The sequence below is a fragment of the Schistocerca piceifrons genome, chromosome 6 (genome assembly GCF_021461385.2).
Source record: "Schistocerca piceifrons isolate TAMUIC-IGC-003096 chromosome 6, iqSchPice1.1, whole genome shotgun sequence".
In the NCBI taxonomy this organism is placed as follows: domain Eukaryota; kingdom Metazoa; phylum Arthropoda; class Insecta; order Orthoptera; family Acrididae; genus Schistocerca; species Schistocerca piceifrons.
Window position 1 is genome coordinate 161,616,359 of NC_060143.1, and position 21,466 is coordinate 161,637,824.

At 38.9% G+C, this 21,466-nt stretch overlaps 1 protein-coding gene across 1 annotated transcript in view; it reads left to right on the forward strand.

Annotated features, from left to right (window-relative positions):
- Positions 1 to 21,466, forward strand: part of LOC124803208 (dynein beta chain, ciliary-like) — a 586,091-nt gene that overhangs the window by 470,318 nt on the left and 94,307 nt on the right. The window contains exons 29-30 of the mRNA XM_047264389.1: positions 3,180 to 3,362; positions 6,384 to 6,566. Of these exons, the coding sequence (XP_047120345.1) occupies positions 3,180 to 3,362; positions 6,384 to 6,566 (366 nt within the window). The remainder of the gene's footprint in view (positions 1 to 3,179; positions 3,363 to 6,383; positions 6,567 to 21,466) is intronic.

Sequence of the window (21,466 nt, forward strand, 5' to 3'; positions counted from 1 at the left end):
GTTTTGGTGGAATACTGTAAACCTCCATATTTTTAATTGTGAATGACAGAAATGGGAACTTACCAGAGGATTTTCTCCCATTGTTCACCTGAGAAATACGAAAATAATTTGCAGAAAATGGTATACCATTTTTCTGTTCCTATCCCCATACGGAGTGAAGCGGTGAACTTCTCCATCATAACTATCTTTTAATGTGTTAAACATATATATTTATTTATAATCTATTTTAACATTAATGAATAGTTTCAAGCAGTTCATAAAGTAATGAATATCATGTTTTTGTAACATTCTTATCCACAGATACAGAGGCACCAAATTAATTATATCTAATAGAACAATACTACATTTTTGCTCCAGGGAAGAACAGACCCAGTAAAATTCTTTCGTAACTCTGAAGCTGCGAATGCATTCACAACTTGCAGAACCTTGCCAACTATTTGTCAAAGTCAGTAAGTCGATGAATCAAAAAATATTTGCAGTAAGAGATTCAGTTCCTCCCTCTGCACAAGGGTAGGAATGGATAGATCATATGGTATTTGCTGCACATTTTCACATATCAAATATAACTGAGGTGTAAAAAGAAAATCCTTCAGTAAGTTTCCGTCCTAGCTGTTAGTTATAAAATACACACTGCATTACAGGATTCCTCTGCATCTGCAACAGGACTGGCAATTTATTTTCATTTGGGTTGTTAAACTTTTTCAGTCAAAAACCACCATTTTTTATTAAGAGAAAGGGCTAACAAGTCAGGCCATAGTGAATAATTCCTTTAGTTCCAGTTTCAGAGTGATCTTGTAGCCCAGTACCTTTTTAGTATGGAACAGGTGGTACTGAAACTTAGCAAATAATTTCTTTCTGTGCCTTAAACCTCATCAACATTGTTTTATTAAATGAGGAACCGAAGGCAAATCAGGTGAGTAGATGCTTAAAAATTGCATTGTTTCATTACTTTATGTACTACTTGAGACTGCTCATTAAGGTTGATGATGATGTTGTTCAATTTGTGGGGCACTCAACTGCGCAGTCATCACCGCCTGTACAAAGTCCCAAATTTACACATTCAATGACAACACAAACACCCAGTCCCTGGCAGAGAAAACCCCCAACATGGGCGCGAATCGAACCTGAGACCCTGTGATCCAAGGGCAGCAACGCTAGCAACTATATCATGAGCTGCAGGCTTATTAAGGTTAAAATAGATTATAAATATATGTAATCTATCTCCAACACATCAAAAGATAATTATGGTGGAAAAGTTTGCCACTTCACCCTGAATGGGCATAGGAACAGGAACATGGTACCCTATTTGCTGCAAATTATTTTTGTATTTCTCAAATGTAGAACAAGGAGAAAATCCTTTGGTAAGTTTCCATTCCAGTCACTTGCTATTAAAAATTTGGTGGGTTACAGGATTCCACAAAAGCTGCAATGGAATTGGCAAGTTATTTTTCTCTCAATTGTTAACCATTTCTCATTTCTCATATGAAGAAGCTCCAGCATGTATGAGGAAGGGCTACATTTCTCTTGCTGGCAGGTTTAATTTTGCTTTGCTGACAGGTTTAATTTTGCTTTGCTGATGGGTTTAACTTTTGCCTTTTTTTTGCCAAAACACAGTATGAATTGCACACTCACCTAGCAATAACTATTGCGACAGAATCTTAAAACAGAATGTCTTGTTAAACAAACAGTACACAGCCATGGTGGTCAGTACATTACAGAAAACCTCATTGTGTCTGTTTGTTGTAAAATAAGATAAGAAATTTTGCATTTATTTTCCTATTAGCAAAATCACTTTTCAATAACCGTCTAAGACTCTTACAAGAATTACAGTACTGTATTGAAAAAAAAAAAAGAACCACAGCTTCTGCTATATCGCTGTACATAAAAAAAATACTCCCCTGTTTGTGTGATATCACCTGTCAAAATCTCATACTGATATGTTGAACAGTTTATGGGATATGAGGTATGTTATGAATATTTCAATCTTGAGCATGTACAGTCAGAAGTATTGGTGCTACATGAATTTTATTTTCCCAAGATTAGAGACAGATAGAGACCTCCTCCCAAGTCTAAAAAGATTCAATATCTTAGCTAAATTTCATTCACATCAGCATATGGTGGTAAATATGCATCTAACGCAGAATTGTAGTGACCCAAATTTTATATTGCAAACTTTGTCAAATTTTGAGCAGTGTCTTATTTAAATGAGAATATCACAATAAGTGTGACCATTGACAAGATAATGGGCTCTCCACTGTGAAGCTGACATATAAAGCTATACATAACGTAAAACTCAAATTTTATGGGTGAATAGTTTCTGTAAAATTGTGTGAGAAGCACTACAGAGCTAACAGTACACACTTGTCATTCAACTTATAATGGTGCTGCTGCAGCTTGACTAGTAGGCTTACCAGCATTCTTGTATGCACCCATAGACACCTAGAGCTGCACTGGGCAACACAGCAAATCGGCACTCAGACTACCAGCTTTCTTTCCGTTGTTGCACTGTTATACATCCAGTCACATCATCAAGAAGTATGTGGCATCATAATTTGCTTGCATGAAATGTCTTTTCAATGCATAGTAGAAACAAGGTAGTTGTTGGTTACTGCTTTTAGTTGCAGCTGGGCAAAATTCCTATGCTTAATATATACATTAATATTTTTTTCCTGAAAGGCATAGCTACATCATTTTTGTTTCCAGCACATTGCTGGGGCTACTGTAGATGTCAGTCTCTATAACTTAATGCAAAATTATTGCACTCGTGTGATTTCTGCAGTTTTAAAGTATGACATATCGAACATGTTTTTCTAGATGTCCAATTTGGGTGATAGTTTCATCATCCTGCCCAATATTTTGATGCCTGATGGAGTTTAGCTGTTGAAACATAGTGCAGATAAATGAAATCAGTAACCAGGGTGGATCACTAAAAATATAAGCTTCCGATTTCTTGTGCGATGTGCAATTTCTGAGATATTAAACATCATGCAAAAGAACAGTAAAAGATTGCATTTTAATGGAAAAGCAACATTCTGAAAACAGAAATATTCCTATTACAGACACTATTTTGAAATATCAAAAAAATCAGGCATTCATTGTCACAAGATGGTGTGCTTAATAGCACTTTAAACTGGCGTATTGCTTGTAGTTGTTAGTGATGAAGAAATTGTATTTTATAGGGTTATCACAACTACATTGATAAGTATTTGCCATCTGAATCTCCATATCTATATGGTCTGCATCCAAATGCTGAAATTGGGTTTTTGACAACCACTTCAGAAAACCTTTTCCGCACTCTACTGGAAATGCAACCTAGAGATGCTGGGGCTTCAGGTGCTACAACCATGTCACGTGAAGATAAGGTAAGCAAATGATTGTTTACAGATATTTTTCAGGTAGTTGAATTTGCAACATTGTTGTAAGCTTTAATATTTTGTTCCACTGTTGCTGACGAATTTATTGAGGAGAGAGCTGTGTAATATTAAAATTATCCTTTTAATTCCACAGTCTGAGTTGCATAAATTTTATGGTAATTGCTAATTTCAGTCCAACAGGAGCACCTTTCGATATAAAATGTTCCACTTCATTGGTGGTCTGGGCTAGTCTGTTTAGGTTCCTGTAGTAGTATGCTGTGGTATAGTGATGGAGGAATTGCAGTTTGAAGCAGGACTGCAGACATGTAACATGTACTTGCGTAATAATAAAAAGTTAATTATGTAACTTCGTCTTTTCTAGATAATAATGAAAACTTTATTAGTACCCCTCGTACTTTGTGTCTTTGTGTGGAATCGCTTTAAAAACCTATTCCATATGACACCAATGAATGAAAGTTTGGGAAATGAGTTACTTATCTAATGCTTTCTTCAACAGCATCAGCATTTACAAGTAGAACAAATGCTGAACACAGATGTTTGATATGGTCTACAATATGTGATTCCCAGTTCAAGTTTTGATCAATATACACACCCAGAAGTTTTGAAAAATTAGTTTCACATAGTTCTGTGTCGTTGTTGCCATTGTTATTCATGTCTTGCCACATAGAGATTTGAATTAGTGTTCTTCTAAGTTCAGTGATAGACCATTTATAAAGATTCAATCAGTAATAATTTCAAGTATGTTTTTCTTCCTCCTGTAACAACAACTTTGCTGGGTCTGATTATGATGCTTGTATCATCAGCAAAGAGCATTATTTCTGCTTTATCAGTGTAACAGGGAAGATGAGATATATATGGTGAGAACAGAAGTGGTCCTAGAATTGAACCCTGTGTTAAACACCAGTATTAATTTATCGCACCTCCAAAGATGATTCATTGTGAGAGCTGCATGAGCTATCTAAAGTGAGCCAACTACTCACTGTACCACAAAAGCCATAAACTGCTGATCCAAAAGAATTTTGTGGTTTACACAGTCAAAGATCTTAGACAGATCACAAAAACCCCATAGGTGAAATCTCGTCTTTCAGACATTTTAATACATGGTCACTGAAATCCTACATGGAATGTTCAGGGGAGAAACCTTTCTGGGATCCAAATTTCAAGTGATGCACCATCTTATATTTGCAGATGTGCTTAAACATTGTTAAATACATTACCTTTTCCAAAACTTTTCAGAGGAGAGTTAATAACCAATTGTTCTGATTGTTATTAATATCTATCCTGCTGCCTTTCTTAAAGGAGAGCCAATGAGTTTCCCAACCAGGCTCTGAAGACCCAAAGGATGTTGGCAGACCACTGTGTCAACCTCCACCATGTGGATGCGGTATGGAGGGCATGTGGGAGTTGCTGATTTACCAGACCTTGGAGCTACGACCCCGCATTGAAGTAGCTCCTCAATTGGCATCACAAGGCTGACTGCATTCTGTACCAATCCTCTCACCTAGGAAAAATTCTTATCAGTACCAGGCATAGAACCTGGGCCCTTCGCATGGTAGCTATCTACGCAGACCACTCAGTTATGGAGGTGGGCTTAAGAAGATCTAACAGTGGCATAATTTAGCCTGTCTATATAAATAATTTGCGAAAGTAATACATCAAATGTATGGCTGTGTACAGTAGCTACAGCAGAAAAACAGGCTCTTGATATTTTGCTTGAAATGTTGTTAGTTTCCATAAGAATCTCTGCTTTTTCTATTTTTCCTGGAAGAGACTGAAGTGGATCTTGCATTGATTAAATTCTTGTTGTACTTCAGTACAATGGTTTCGTGGACTATTTCGTATATCTTACCAGATATATTGTTCTCATCAAGTATGCTCGAGATTGAACTGATTTTATTTTGACAGTTGTTAATCTGTGATATGATACGACAAGCAAATTTTTTTTATTTTCTATAACTCTTCTTAATTAAGAACAATATCTTCTATAGTATGAAAGTTGTTGGACATCTGTGCTTATCCTATTTTATGTACTTCTTTCTCTCTCTGCTACATGACACTTTAATCTTTTTTGCTGTTCATGGTTTGTTTGGTAAATAACTGGTGCCATTCTTTATTGTTTTTGTTGTGAAACAGCTATTTACTTAGAACTGCATTAAATTTAGAATTTACATCCCTTACGCCATACAACTCATTCCACTTGATGTTTTGTAAGTTTCTTCTAAAGGTGTCTGTTCTGAGTTCATTAACTATCCTACTAGTTGTCTAATTACCACATGATTTATTTAGAGCTGCCATGTTGTCTGTTATAGCAAATTGGCCATCATAATTTGATAACCCAACTAAAACTGAAAGAAAACAACTTCTTTACCATGTTGCCACATTCACAAATGTTGTCTATTGAGGTGTTATTGAACAGTTTTGCTAAGAAAGTTTACAACTGAGGATAGATTATAAATGTTAAGGAAATGTCTACATCGTGTTTTTGTTCAGACTCCTTCAAAAATTAATATGGAAATCACAAACATTATTATTTGGCTCATTTTGTAAGATAGGTGACATAGTAGGCTTTCAGATTTTTCTAAGAAATACTGAAAAATTCATAGAGGGTATCTGCAAAGCATTATAATTATAATTGTGCTGTTAGGCAGTATGACTTCACATTACTTGTATTATTCTGTACAAAACTACTTTCATCACTAGTTTTGAATTTGTGATTGTTTTTTCACATATATTACAACATGATAATTAAATTAACTTTCTAAATGAATTGTAATCTTACATTGTATCAGTAAAGTCAGGAGCACCAAAGCTCATGAGTATGAACTACCGAATTTTAAGTTCCTTCATTGACTCATATATTTCTACTTTTGACAATCATTCAAAATATCAACAAGTCTTGAAACAATATAATTCAAGTAATAGTACTGAATATTAAGTACTTTCTCAGTACTTATTTGTCTCCATTCATTTATATGACAGTCATAACAACAAGCATTATATTTATTACAGGTGAAGTCGGTTCTAGAAGATATATATGATAAATTACCGGAACCATTTAACATTATTGAACTGATGGCTAAAGTTGAAGACAGGACACCATATGTTATTGTTGCAATTCAAGAGTGTGAGCGAATGAATGCACTAACATCAGAGATGAGGCGTTCATTAAGGGAGCTGAATTTAGGTCTGAAGGTAAGCAGATAGACATTGTATTGTTCATGGATACTGACAACATCAGTGAAGTAATGGATTTACCTGAAACAGTTGTAGATTCCTGTGTCAGTTTTTAATTTTGATAACACAGTCACTTTTATTGATTTTTTGTACACAACCCATTGTTGGATAAAATGACACACGAGGTCTGTTCAAACAATTCTGGAACTTCCCCACAAAATTTTTCTACGCTTAACTTTTGCTCTTTATGCACGGTCTCCTTCGAAAATGCTGTCTTCGAATTTTCTTTTATCTTAACTATCATTGCAAATCTTGGTGCTTCCTATGGGGGTTTCCAAATTTGTAAATAAAAGAAGTCTGCAGGGGCCAGGCCTGGAGAGTACAGAGGATGAAGCAGCATAGTGATTTCAGTTTTTTACAATAGTCACACACCAGCAGGGATGAATGTGTGGGTGCGTTATCGTGATGCAAGAGCCATGAACTGTCTAACCACATTTCAGGCCATTTCCCTCTCACATTTTCTAATAGTACCATTGTTTAACACCTAGTCCATGTGGCATGAATTCATGATGACATTCCTGACATGAGCATCGTCAGCAGATGTCGAAGGGCATCCTGAATGAGATCATCTTTAACTGCTGTCTAGCCATTTTTAAACTGTGTCCAACATTCATAACATCAAGCACAGCTTAATCACTCATCATTATAGGCTTTCTGTATCATTTGGAGTGTCTGTGAAGGTTTTCTTGAGTTTCATGCAAAATTTAATATAGACATGTTGCTGTTCTATCTAACTCTGTCATCTTGAAATTTGCAAACTGTGTGACATGATGTTCTATGCAGTACAGCACTGAACAATAACTAACAGACATACAACAATGAAACTTCCAGCAGTTACACATTAAAAACAGGTGTGTGCTGGGATACCAACCACATTTCACTCCAACACACCATTGGTACAAAATTACGAATGTTTGGGAACTTTTTGAAAAGACCATGTATTTCTGGTTTCTTCCAACATAGGATTCAAAAGACGCAAAAATTAATATGTTAGCAAGATCTATTCAATAAAAAATTGTTGAAAATTAACACAGAAATTACAGAGCAAAAAATAGAAAAAAATTCTTCTTTAAGTAGTTAAGCAAAGTAAGCAATGTAAAGACAATAATAGCCTTCAGCAAATAAAGGAAATTCTACACCTATTAGATACTAACAGCTTGATACAAGACAGACTAAGATTAAAAAGTGTGAAAGGAAGTAGTGAAAAGCAAGCACAGTCCAGACTTCAGATAATCAGAAAATACATAAAAAGTTACACTTAAATTTAAAACATGACCTTCTGATTAGGAAAATGTCTAATATTGAGTACTAATAAATTATGAGTCAGAAGTGCTGGTCTATGCTTACCTTCTGGAGGCAGTAATACACACATAAAAAAGAGTACAAGCTAGTCACTCTGGAAACAATTTGCACTTATTTTGGAATAAAAACAGTCTTGGTTGCAAAATTATTTAATGTCAGTGACATGTTTCATCCTTTTAGGTTGTAAAAGTAGCTGGATATGAAATCCGTCCATCTTATAGCCATATAAAATGGAAATTTGTCACAACAGTAAGTGGATATGTAACCCATCCATCATAAAAATATATAAAACGCAATGTGGACCTTGAAAACACCAGCTGACACTGCTGTAGTAATACAAAATAGGGCTACACTTACAAAATAAACACGGTATGAGCCACATGCATCACACTGACACTTTGCGTGCGAACAAGATACTACTACAGTGTGTCAGCTGATTCGTTCAAGGCCTACCTTGCATTTTATGTTTTTTTGATGGATGGATTACATATTCAGTTACTATTGTAACCAATTTCCATTTTATATGCTTATGGGACAGATAGTTTTCATATACAGCTACTTTTACACAATCTGATGAAGCCCCAAAAGAGCAAAACATGTCATTGACATTAAATAATTTCACAACCATGACTGTTTGTATTTTGAAATAATTCAAAACTGGTTTTGCTGTAGCACCCTGCTACAATGAAATGGGATAATTTTTTTGACATCCACTTCCCCTTTATTCTTTCCCCCCCCCCCCCCTCCCGCTACCCTTCTCTCTCTTTCTCTCTCAGATCAGTGATTTATACATCTACATATGTACTCAGCAAAACACTGTGAAGTGCTTGGCAAAAGGTACCAGTTCTTAGGGCTTTGTCCCATCCATTCATGTATGACACGTGGCAAAAATGACCATTTAAAAGCCTCTGAGCACACTGTAATTAGTCTGTTCTTGCCTTCACAGTCAATTTGGGAGTGATACATAGGGTAGAAGTCTGCATCTGAAATTTACACTCGCTTGAATTGTTGTTTTTTATTTATTTTTTATTATATTATCCATCTTTAGGCATTAAAAAATTCAATTGATGTCGTCATTTGTGTGCATATACAGTTTACATAACTAACAGGAATGGTGTAATATATTGTAGATCATTATTGTCTAATACAAAAATTTGTCCTTGATGCTGCACATGGTATTTGGATTATATTTACATGTATAAGTTTAATCTAAGTGAAACTATATTAGTACCGGTACTTAATATCATCTTTAGTGCACATTATAAACCCTTCTATTGTATAAAAAGCTTTTTCTCTAAACCATTTCTTTGTGACACTTTTAAACTTATTCAGTGACACATTATGTGCCTCTATTGGCAACGTGTTAAATAGTTTACTCCCTTGTACCTGTAAGTATCTTGAGTTTTCTTTAGTCTAGCAACTGGGGTGTCAATTTGCTGTTTTATACGTGTGTCATGGTGATGGATAGATTGTCATAGTTTGTGCCTGTGTTGGTTTTCTTTTGTGTGTATCAGACAACTTAGTATAAAGAGGGCTGTAACTGTTAGTATTTTTAGATTTTTGAAATATAGTCTACAAGACTCGTAATTTCTGACTCCATGGATGCATCTGACTACCTTCTTTTGCCAAATGAAGACTTGTTTTGCTCCAGGTGAGTTTCCCCACAACAAAGTGGCATATGCTAAATGGGTGTGGAAAAAGGAATAGTATGCATTAAGTAATAACTTACCACTAACACATGACCTTAGTTTACCTAACAAATATGTCACACGTGCTAACTTAGTACAAATATAATCGGTATGACTCTTCCACGTTAATTTTGTGTCAAGATGGGTCCCAAGTAGTTTAGCTGAGACACAATCAATCTTATTACTCTTAACACACAAGCTAAAGAGAATATTTACAGTTTTATCATTATTTATATGCAAGTCATTGAGTTGGAACCACCTGATGGCTGCTCTGAGATGAGCCTCACTTTCCTCGTTTAATTTTCCTAAATCTTTGCCTGCTGTAACAAAAGTTGTATCATCTGCATAGAGTGTGGATTTACATAACATGGTGCTGGGCAAATCATTTACATATATTATAAAAAGTAAAGGTCCAAACACAGAGCCTTGTGGTACACCCTGCATGATATCCAAGACATTTGACTTCATATTGTTAAAATGCACAATTTGTTTTCTGTCGCTCATATAGGATCTGATCAGAGATAGTTCTGAGCCTCTAATACCATAGCAGTGCAGCTTTTCTAGTTGTATCCTGTGACTGACAGAGTCAAATGCCTTGCTGAGGTCCACAGGAGCGGCATTAACTGATAATCCTGATTCGAATGATGACAATATATATGAAACAACATCTTCAACTGTTTTTGCCATTGACAGGCCGGACCTGAAGCCATACTGAGAGTCACTAAGAATATTATTCACAGACAGATGTTGACTGATTTGGAGCTGTATGCAATATTCCACTACTTTTGATATGATGGGTACAACGGAGATTGGACGGTAATTATTAGGACAAGACTTGTCACCTTTCTTGTGCAGTGGAGTAATGACTGCCATTTTTAAGGATGAAGGGAAACAGCCACTGACGAACATCCGGTTCATAAGAGAACAGAATGGATGTGCTATTACATCTGCTATTTTTTTTTTTTTTTTTTTTTTTTTTTATTACAAAACTGGAGAGACCATAAATGTCTTCTGATTTTGAGTAACTTAATTTTGCTATTGCAGTTTTAATATCTGTTACTTTTACTTCTTTCCATTTAAACACAAGAACCATATCCTCAAAATTTTGTAGAAATGAATTTCTATTATTTGAGATATGGTTGTTGTCACATTTATGGATATTTTCATTTGCAGCACTGTTATTCATACTGGCAGCATTAATGAAGAAGGTGTTGAAATCATCCGGTATGATACAAGCATCACATGAATTATTTTTGTTAACATCTTTATTTCTACCCAGATGAGTCTTGATATAAGTCCAGGCTGCTTTGCATTTATTTTGAGACTTATTAATATAATCATCATTTGCCTTGCACTTGCTTAACCTAATTTCTGCCTTGTATTTGTTCCTCAGACTTATGTAGTTTGCTCTTTCGGCTTCACTATTTTTTGATTTGTCATAGGAAATCATTAACAGAGTTCTTTGCTGCATGTAGTTCCATGAAAGTCTGGTAGGTATCACTGTAGTCACTTTGCATGTGGGAAGAAATGGCATTGGGCTTCCCTCATGCTCATTCGAGAATTGTGTGCTCTAGTGGACTGACTGTCCACTATGGAAAAGGGGGAAACACACCTCTCCGACTTTCACGCTGCAAAATCTCTTGAAGGTGCATAAGACTATGCCATTTATTTTTAAGAATTTAACACAATGTCAACACTCCAGGAGAGAAAAATGAACTACTAGTGATCTGTGCTGCCCAAGTATTGGACCCTCCTGTGATTTTAATCAACTATGTTCAGAAAAGTCCAAATATATATGTATTTTTCCCTGGGCGATGACCAATTACTCTGGACAAGTATCTGATATGCTCTTACATGTTATATCATAAAAGCAATTAATTCTTCCCCATTTCTTATGACACAGCAAAAATAGATCCTCCTAGGCCCTTCATGCTTCTCCCTTCTAAAACAGTTGTTGTAGACCATTCCTTGTTGCTAATTGATAAGACATTCGAAGTATGTCATGATGTGTGAGGCCATAAAAATTCTCTTCTCTGTGAAGTAGGTAAGACACTAGCCTCTGCACCTACTATAAATTTTCTTCTCATTTTCCATGAAATTAATTTTGAAGGAGAAACTCCGTCCTTGCTAAATGTTTCCAACATTGATTGTGGCACAATAAATATGGGCATAAAATCATATAAATAAATCGTACCAAATTTTAGCAGCCTTCAGGACACATAGTTTTATTTCTGACTGCATGAATCACCTTGGTCATATTTGTTTCATTCCATTTGTTCCTTTTTCCCTGTGTGATATATTTTGCCTTTGTTAATAATAATAATAATAATAATAATACTTTATTCAACATCGAATGATTAATTGCATATGTATAAAAACAGGTTACAATTCTTTGTACGTAGCACAATAATACATTCTTCTGATTATGTCATTGATTAACAAAATGTTGAAAATTACAAATAAAATGGTTTGATTAACAATATCAACATATTTATTCAAAGCAATTCTTATTCTGCATGTAAGTATGGTATTCTTCTAGTGTGTAAAATGGATTTTGTAACAGGAATTTCTTTAGATGAAATTTAAGCTTCAATGTGGGTAGTGCCACAACTTTTCAGGGCAGTGCACTTTAAAACTGCATATTGTGGACCCTTTTCATAGAGTGCTGTTTTATGGCTGCTAATGTAATTTTTTTAAAATTTCTGGTATTGTACTGATACAAATTGGAACAAATGTTGGGTTGCAGTCTTTCAACAAGTAATATGGCTTTTAGAATGTACATGTTTACTACAGTTAGTACACCAGTTTTTGGAAACAAGCCTGTGGGGTGCATACTGTAAGACCTTCAATACACACACGATCAGATTATTTGACTTGTCGCTCTAGCTGAGCAGGCGAGTGTCAGCAATATGTTTCGTGGTCTTATCGTGGCGTGTTTATCTTCTGCCATTAGGTCAGACGATAGAAATGCCACTTGTACGCTTAGAGTAGCAGATTGACGGTGACCAACTTTAAACAGAACTTGATTAATTTTCACACACATTTATTAAAATAATAAAAAATATAGACATTACGTAACTTGATTCTGGATGCTGTGTACAATTGACAATCTGAAGTTCCTTTGGTCTTGGTACGTTAATCTTATTCTCACATATCTCTGATACTTGACAAATTGTCTATTCATTTATCTTCATGGCTATGTACAGGAATATGATAATCTTATTAGGCACAGACTGAAACTTGACTATAGACTGATACAGACAAATGCATACTAATGCAGACTGACTCATCGGAGGTCTGTACACTCGTTATATTACCTCATGCGTTCAGGTATCACTGCGCGAGTGTGATCCACGAGGAGAAAAGGTTCTACGTTAGCAGCAATCTCATTGGCTGCGTTACATATTAATACGCGTATCGGCAGAAGCAGAATTTGGTCCGTCTCTAAGGCAGCGCCAACTCGTAGTGCGGAGATGGACGAGTGCAGCGCCTGCGCTGTTGTGCGTAGCGGGGCGCGCTCTAGTGGGAAAGTTGTGTACACGCTGACTACATGGAACTATGTACACAACAAAGCCGCAGCATGATTCCTTATATTTTGCTCCACAGATGAATCTTATAGTCCTTTTCTGAAGTAGTAATAGCTTACTTAGATTTGCTTTGGCTGTTACTCCCCATATTTCTATTCTGTAATTCAGGTGAGAGGAAAATAGAGCATGGTATGCAGTCTTTAGGACAACAGTGTCTTTGCAGAACTTGCTAATCATATTAATTGCAAATATATTCTCAGAAAACTTACATGTTAGCGTGTCAACATGTGTCTCCCACTTAGATTGCTTTGAATTCATTGCCTATGTATAGTTTAATTTCATCAGTAAAACTACTCCATGAGACATGGTTTACTACTGCTTACACGTAAGTGGTTTTTATTAAAGTACTGTACAATTTCATTTGTCATGATATTACAGTGTATCTCTAGTTCATTAATTGATTCCTTTTTACACATAAGGATGTATCATCTGCATACAGAACTATTTTGGAACTTTGAGTGCAATATCTTATGTAATTTACATAAATCAAAAACAGAAGAGGACTCCATATTTTATATTAGTGATTTTGGATTTGTGAACACCACTTTCAGTTTTAAGCAGTACAAACTGTTTTCTGTTACTCATATAAGATTTTATTAGGTCATGAACAGTACCTCTGATGCCAATGTTCCATAGCTTTTCTAATAGGGTTGTGATGTTCACACAGTCGAAAGCCTTCTCAAGGTCAGGGTATATACTTGCAACATGTTGCTTGTTGTTAATGCCAGTTATCATCTCTTCAATTAAATGAGCAGTTGCTGTGCTGGTTGATTTATATTTTAAGAATCCATTTTGATTTTCAAACATTAGAAAGTTTATAATTCTGCTGTATATGATTTTTTTTCAACTAGTTTGGAAAAGGCTGGAAGTATTGAGATGGGTCTGTAGTTTCGAATTTTGAGTTTGTCTCCTTTTTTTAAAGATTGGTGTTACCTGAGTTATTTTTAGTCTGTCTGGGAAGGTGCCTGAGTATTATATTATTTACTGCTACAGACCAAGGTACAGACACACTTTCTCTGCACACTTTTAATACATTAATACTGAGCAATTTCAAGTTGATCTTTTACTAGCATCCCATTGTGGTCAATATTAAAGTCCATACAGCATTTGTCTCTGCCTGTTCTAAAACTGTTCATCACTCCCCAGACCCCAGAAGTAACACTGTGTGAAGCCTGAAGCTTGTTTGCAACATAGCTGCCCCTGGTCTGTATTAATAATTATTTATAATATTCTTGATAAGTTTTGAAGGCCCCTTTTAGCTTGAGATTTTGACTATTATTCAACATTGCACTATGCAATAATTTTAACTTTTCCCTTGCTTCAATGACATCATTATTTATCCAGATACTTTTGTTTATGTTTTTAGTTTGTTTAACTTTTGTGGCTACAACTGGGCATGTCCCCCAGGGGGTCCACAACTCTTTTGTGGATACATGCATAGTGAACACGGGACCCTGAGCTAATGTGGCCTTCCTTCCTTTCCGGGCTGCATACCTTCCATTTCCGCATCCTTCCCCATCCCCCATCTTCGCCCCCCCTCCCCCCCTCCCACCTCCGCCTCTTTCCTTCCCTTTCTCCCCCTCTGGGAGTATGTTTTGTGCCTACGTCCGGAGACAGACGCTCGAAAATATAACACATTCTTTGCTTTCTCTGCTTGCAAGTCTTTGTCTTTCCTTTGTCCTTCTCTTTTCCTTACCTCTTCTCTTTCCCCTTTTCTCTGCTGCGGCATTTGAGACCTCCCTTCCTTCCGTTCCCTTTGTTTTTTCCCTTTCTCTTTTTTCCTCCCTGTGCATGTCTGAAGGCCGACCCACGCATTTCCATGTGTAGCCGGTGACGAGGTAACGCATAATTCCCCGCCCCGGGTAGACAGGTAGGACACGTACGTACCCCCTGGTAACGGCCAGGCCCAGAAAGGGGTGATTACCCGAGCTGATACCTTCCGAAAGTGCCGATTGGTCCCTCCGTCCGTTTCTCGGGAGGTGTGACCTGAGGTGTGAACAATCACCTAAGGCGGGAGTGTCCTCAGAGAGGGCCCCCACGAGGAAGGAGCGCGTCATCTGAGACGCCGGTAATCATGGGGGATACTTTTGCAATGGTTTCCTCTTCTTCTACTATGTCTGCTCACAAGCGTAAGTTCAATGAGTCGCAGCCACAGACAGTTCTTCCATCATTGCCACAGTTCCTTGTTGTTTCTCGGTCTGACGAAGGTCACGACTTCTCCACACGGTCAACCCTTTCATTATTCAGAAAAGTGTCGCCACAATTGCAGGTCCTGTTAAGTCTTGTTCCAGATTACGAAATGGCACCTTGTTGTTAGAAACAGTCAGTGCCCTCCAGGCACAAAAATTGCTGCGTTCTTCACTGCTGCACACCTTCCCTGTCCGGGTGGAAGTGCACCGCACTTTAAATTCATCACGTGGGGTCGTTTATACAAGCTCACTTGATGGATTGTCCGACGAGGAAATTCAACACTACCTGTCTGACCAGGGCGTAATGGCTGTTCATACAGTCATGAAAAGGGTTGACACGAACATCATTCCAACCCGTACTGTCTTCTTGACATTTGACAAAGTTCAACTCCCATCGAAAATCAAAGCAGGCTATGAGATAATTTCCATTTGCCCTTATATCCCAAACCCTACGCGTTGCTATCGGTGTCAGCGGTTCAATCACACCTCCCAGTCCTGTTCCAATCCGGCCAAATGTGTTACGTGTGGCAAGGATGCCCATGAGGGTGCTTGTACACCTCCATCCCCTCGTTGCATCAACTGTATGGGTGACCACATTGCTTCCTCTCGAGATTGCCCCATTTTTAAAGGCAAAAAGCTCATTCAGGAAATCAGAGTAAAGGAAAAGGTGTCGACCTTTGCTGCTCAAAAATTATTCGCCCGTCGAAAGCCCACTGTGCCTCAGTCAGGAAAATACAGCACTGTCCTTGCCTCTCCTCGGCCAACAAAGGAGGCGGCCACGCAGACACAAACATCATTCCAACCTGTACTGTCTTCTTGACATTTGACAAAGTTCAACTCCCATCGAAAATCAAAGCGGGCTATGAGATAATTTCCGTTCGCCCTTACATCCCAAACCCTACGTGTTGCTATCGGTGTCAGCGGTTCAATCACACCACCCAGTCCTGTTCCAATCTAGCCAAATGTGTTACGTGTGGCAAGGATGCCCATGAGGGTGCTTGTACATCTCCATCCCCTCGTTGCATCAACTGTATAGGTGACCACATTGCTTCATCTCGAGATTGTCCATTTTTAAAGGCGAAAAGCTCATTCAGGAAATCAGAGTAAAGGAAAAGGTGTCGACCTTTGCTGCTCGAAAATTATTCGCCCGTCAAAAGCCCACTGTGCTTCAGTCAGGAAAATACAGCACTGTCCTTGCCTCTCCTCGGCCAACAAAGGAGGCGGCCACGCAGACTTGTGATCTCACCTTTAGTGCCACAGTCGTCAGATCGGCCAGTGCAAAGATCGCCTGTTCAACCTTCCCACTTTCGCCTGCTCACTCTATGGCTCACCCTTCATCGGGTTCTGCTAAATCTCGAGCCCAAAAGTCAGACACCAAGACTTCGAAAAAAGAGCATACTCGTGAGGATTTTTTACATACCCCAACTTCACAACCATCGGTTCCTCCTTCATCTAAACATCATGTTTCCAAGAAGGCTAATAAGAAACCCAGTTCCTCTCCTCCGCCAAGGCATGTCTCATCTACAGCACCACCTGGCGGTAACCGCCCTCGGCCGTCTTCTGTGTCGCCGAGGTGCACTGCTGGTGGCCAATCAACTGGCCGATCGCTGGTGGCAGGAGCTGTTCCTGAACAACCTATGGATCAGGATCTTCTGCCTTCGGCTGAATGCCATTCCATGCTGTCGGTCGCAAGCTCTGAGCAGTCATTGAGTTGACGGCAACCTTGGTCACAATCCTCCATTTTCTGTTCACTCTATGTCCATTATCCACTGGAATATCCGCGGCATTCGAGCCAATCGGGGTGACTTGTCGATCCTCTTATGATCCTACTCGCCGGTCATCTTGTGTCTTCAGGATACAATGCTGCGTCCCCACGACCGCTTTGTTCTCCCCCATTTTCAGTCCGTCCGATTTGATCTCCCATCTGTTGAAGGCACTCCAACACATGGAGGACTTATGATTCTTCTCCATGATACTCTCCATTATCACCCAATCCCCTTGAACACTTCCTTCCAAGCTGTCGCTGTCCGTCTTTCCCTTTCTGGATACACCTTCTCTCTTTGTACTGTATATATTCCATCATCCACACCAATGGCACGAACTGATCTCCGTCACCTTCTTGGTCAGCTTCCATCCCCCTATTTGCTGGTTGGGGACTTCAATGCCCACCACCCGCTTTGGGGATCTCCACATCCTTGTCCACGTGGCTCACTATTGCTAGACGTCTTCCACCAAGCGGATCTTGTTTGCCTCAACACTGGGGACCCTACATTTTTGTCTGCCTCCACAACAAATTTCTCTCATTTGGACCTTTCAGTCGGTACTGTTCTGCTAGCTTGGCGCTTTGAATGGTTCGTCCTTGATGATACACACGTGAGTGACCACTTTCCATGTGTCCTTAGACTGCAGCCTCAACTGCCATATATGCGCCTGTGATGCTGGAAGTTTGCCCAAGCCGATTGGACACTTTTTTCGTCTCTAGCGACATTCAATGACCGTCACTTTCCTAGCGTCGACGATGAGGTCACACATATTACAGATGTTATTCTTACAGCTGCGGAATGTTCAATACCATGCACCTCCGAATTGCCCCGGCGCCCCCCAGTTACTTGGTGGAATGAGGCATGCCGTGACGCAATTTGTGAACGGCGACGTACTCTTCACGTTTTCCGCCACCATCCTACTTTGGCCAACTGCATCCGCTATAAGCAGTTCCGTGCACAATGCCGTTGCGTCTGTGATCCCTCAACACCCTCCGTGTCCTGAATGGTACCTCCTGGGGAGCGGACCGAGTGGTCCTTCTCCGCCTCTATCGCGCCTTAGTGCATTCGAAATTGGACTATGGAAGCATAGTTTACTCCTCTGCTCGGCCGTCTATTCTTCGGTGTCTCGACTCTATCCACCACCGTGGATTATGTTTAGTGTCTGGAGCTTTTTACACCAGCCCTGTGGAAAGCCTTTATGCTGAGACTGCTGAACCTCCGCTGTCCAATCAGCGAGCAGTCCTTCTGAGTCATTATGCTAGCCATCTGTCTTCCATGCCCATGACATTTTTTTCGACGCCTCCTTGGATGTAGGGTATGCAGGCGTCCCTTCCTCCCTACTACCACCAGGAGTCTGCTTCCGTCAACTGCTTCATTCTCTTTCCTTCCGCTTTCCTAAAACCTTTTTGACAACTTGGGGTACAGCACCGCCTTGGCTCCGTCCCCGGACCTGCCTGCTCTGTGACCTTTGTCAATTTCCCAAGGATGGTACCACTTCACTTGTTTATCGTCGGGTATTTGCTGCTCTATGTGCACAAATGAAGGAAGTCATATTTATTTACACTGATGGCTCGAAAACATCGTTAGGTGTAGGGAGTGCCTATATTGTTGGCGACACCCCAAATCGATTTCGGCTTCCCGACCAGTGTTCGGTTTATACTGCGGAGCTTTACGCTGTTCTCCGGGCTGTCCAATACATCCGTCGCCATCAGCGGATACAGTATATTACCTGTTCAGATTCTCTCAGCTCTCTCCTCAGTCTCCAAGCTCTGTACCCCGTCCACCCTGTGGTCCACCGGATTCAGGACTGCCTCCACTTGCTCCACTTGGGGGGCATCTCTGTGGCGTTCCTCTGGATCCCAGGCCATGTTGGTATCTGTGGAAATGAGGTGGCCGATATAGCGGCCAAGGCTGCAGTCTCTCTTCTTCAGCCAGCTATTCGCACGATTCCCTTCGCCGATCTACGGAGTGTTTTATGTCGTCGTGTTACTCTTTTATGGCACCCACATTGGTCGACACTTCCCAATAATAAATTGCGGGATGTGAAAGCTCTTCCCTGTGCTTGGACCTCTTCCTCCCAAACGCATCGTCGGGAGGAGGTAATTTTAACTAGACTCCGGATAGGGCACTGTCTTTTTAGCCATCGACATCTTTTAAGTGGTGATTCTCCCCAACTCTGTCCCCACTGCTCTCAGCTGTGGACGGTAAGACACCTTTTACTTGAGTGCCCCTATTTTACTCCATTACACGTCCGTCTACAGCTGTCGCCTGATATATCTTCCATTTTAGCAGATGACATGCGCTCAGCCGATCGCGTTCTCGAGTTTATTAGTGCCAGTGAGATGACGTCAGTCGTTTGAAGCTGTTTTTGGGGACAACCCCCCCCCCCCCCCCTTCTTTAGTGGTTTTATAAGCTTTCCTTCTATTTTTAGTTTCTCCAATTTTTTGAGTTTCGTTCCCATTTCTGCCTTTTCCTAAGTCACAGGCTGGGCGCTAATGACCGTAGCAGTTTTGCGCAAAAAAAAAAAAAAAAAAAAAAAAAAGAAAAGAAAGCTGGGCATGTGGCATCAAAACAATAGTAGAAGTCAGCAGCAAAGCTATCATAGGAAAACTTACCATTCTCAAACCATGGTATGTGTGTGATCATGCAGTGCAGTCTATTGATGTTATCATTATACATAATTATTTTGCTTACATTAGTTTCTTTTTAGTAGCAAAGGGCATCTCATTTGCCTCCAATTGAAGCTGTACTGCAAGGTGATCAGAGATGGCTAGTTTTAGAAGAGCTGTACTGTAGGGAAGATGGGTCATGTTTGTTATTATATTATCCAGACATGTTTTGCTGTTGCCAGTCTCTCTAGTTGGCTCATGGATAAATGGTGTCACTCCAAGTGAACAATTTTTTAGTAAAAGGCAACAAGAGGCAGAAATCCAAAAGATAAGCCCTGAAAAAGGTTTGAAAACCAATCACCATAGTGTTCAGTGTGTAAGCAATAAGAGCATGGATCTTAAAATATGTTACCTTAACGTTCAAGGACTGAAAGATAAAGAACTTATCATAAATGAGTTTGGTCTTGATAACCAGTTTGATATTTTTTGTCTGAGTGAATGCTGGACTAATGAGAATGAACTTGCAGTTGCCAAATTTGACAAATTTAGTATAGTAAATAGTTACTGTAGGAAAGAGCACATTAGAGGTGGTGTGGCAATTTATTCCAACCAGTCACTCAATTGTACAATAACCAAACTAGACCTAAATTCCTTGTGTGATGAACAGCACTTTGAAGTTACGGGTATAATCATTAATAGTCATAAGCTGTTAGTAGTATCCATGTACAGATCACCAAAGGGAAGCATTAACATATTTTTAGAAAAAATGGACATGCTATTGAGTGAATTAAGTAATATTAAATGGCTACACTATGACATTGCAATAGGAGGTGATTTGAATGCTGATTTTGATGTTATTAAATGTAAGGGTAGGGTTGCAGATCTGGAAAACTTACTAAGACAATACAATTTACATCATGTTAATAACAGGCCCACAAGAAACAAAGCATGTTTAGATAATATCTTTGTAAACTTCAAGACCACTGAAAACACATGCGAAGTTGTAGTGTTCCCATTCTCTGACCATGACTCTGTATCTCTAAATTATACAAGTAAAATTCCCCTCAATAAGAGCAATGCAAACAGACCTGTCCCAACAGTTGTGATTACCAGACCCATAACTGAGGATAAAATTAACACATTTCGTAATTCGCTTGCTGACAGAGACTGGTTTGGCCATTGTAGTGTCGATTGACATTACGCATCAAGTAATGACCTGCCAGCCAAAATAATGTTTGATAGATTTTTTAATGCATTCTTGACCCTATTTAACCATAGTATTCCCATAAAGAAAATCAAAATAATGGACAGCAGCAACAAATCCAGATCTCAACACAGACAAAATATATGGTACACTAAACAGCTGACAGATTTAAAGAAACAAGTTTTGTTACTGTACAACATATACAACAGTATGAAGTCTGACTGTGCCAAATCAGCCTATGTGGAATGCAGGAATGAGTACAAAAAAGCCATCCTGCAAGCCAAAAAAACCTACAATGCCAACAGCATACATGATTCCACCAATAAATGCAAAACCGCTTGGAAAGTAATTAACAGTGCTGCCACAGATACTAAAAAAGACAAAATTAATATCCCACCACAAACACTCAATGAGTTTTTTATTAATTCAGTGAAAGAAATAGGAGATGCAATTATCAAACCAGACATTAGTCCATCAGAGTTACTCTCCCAAAATTGGGGTAGACAGTCACTAAA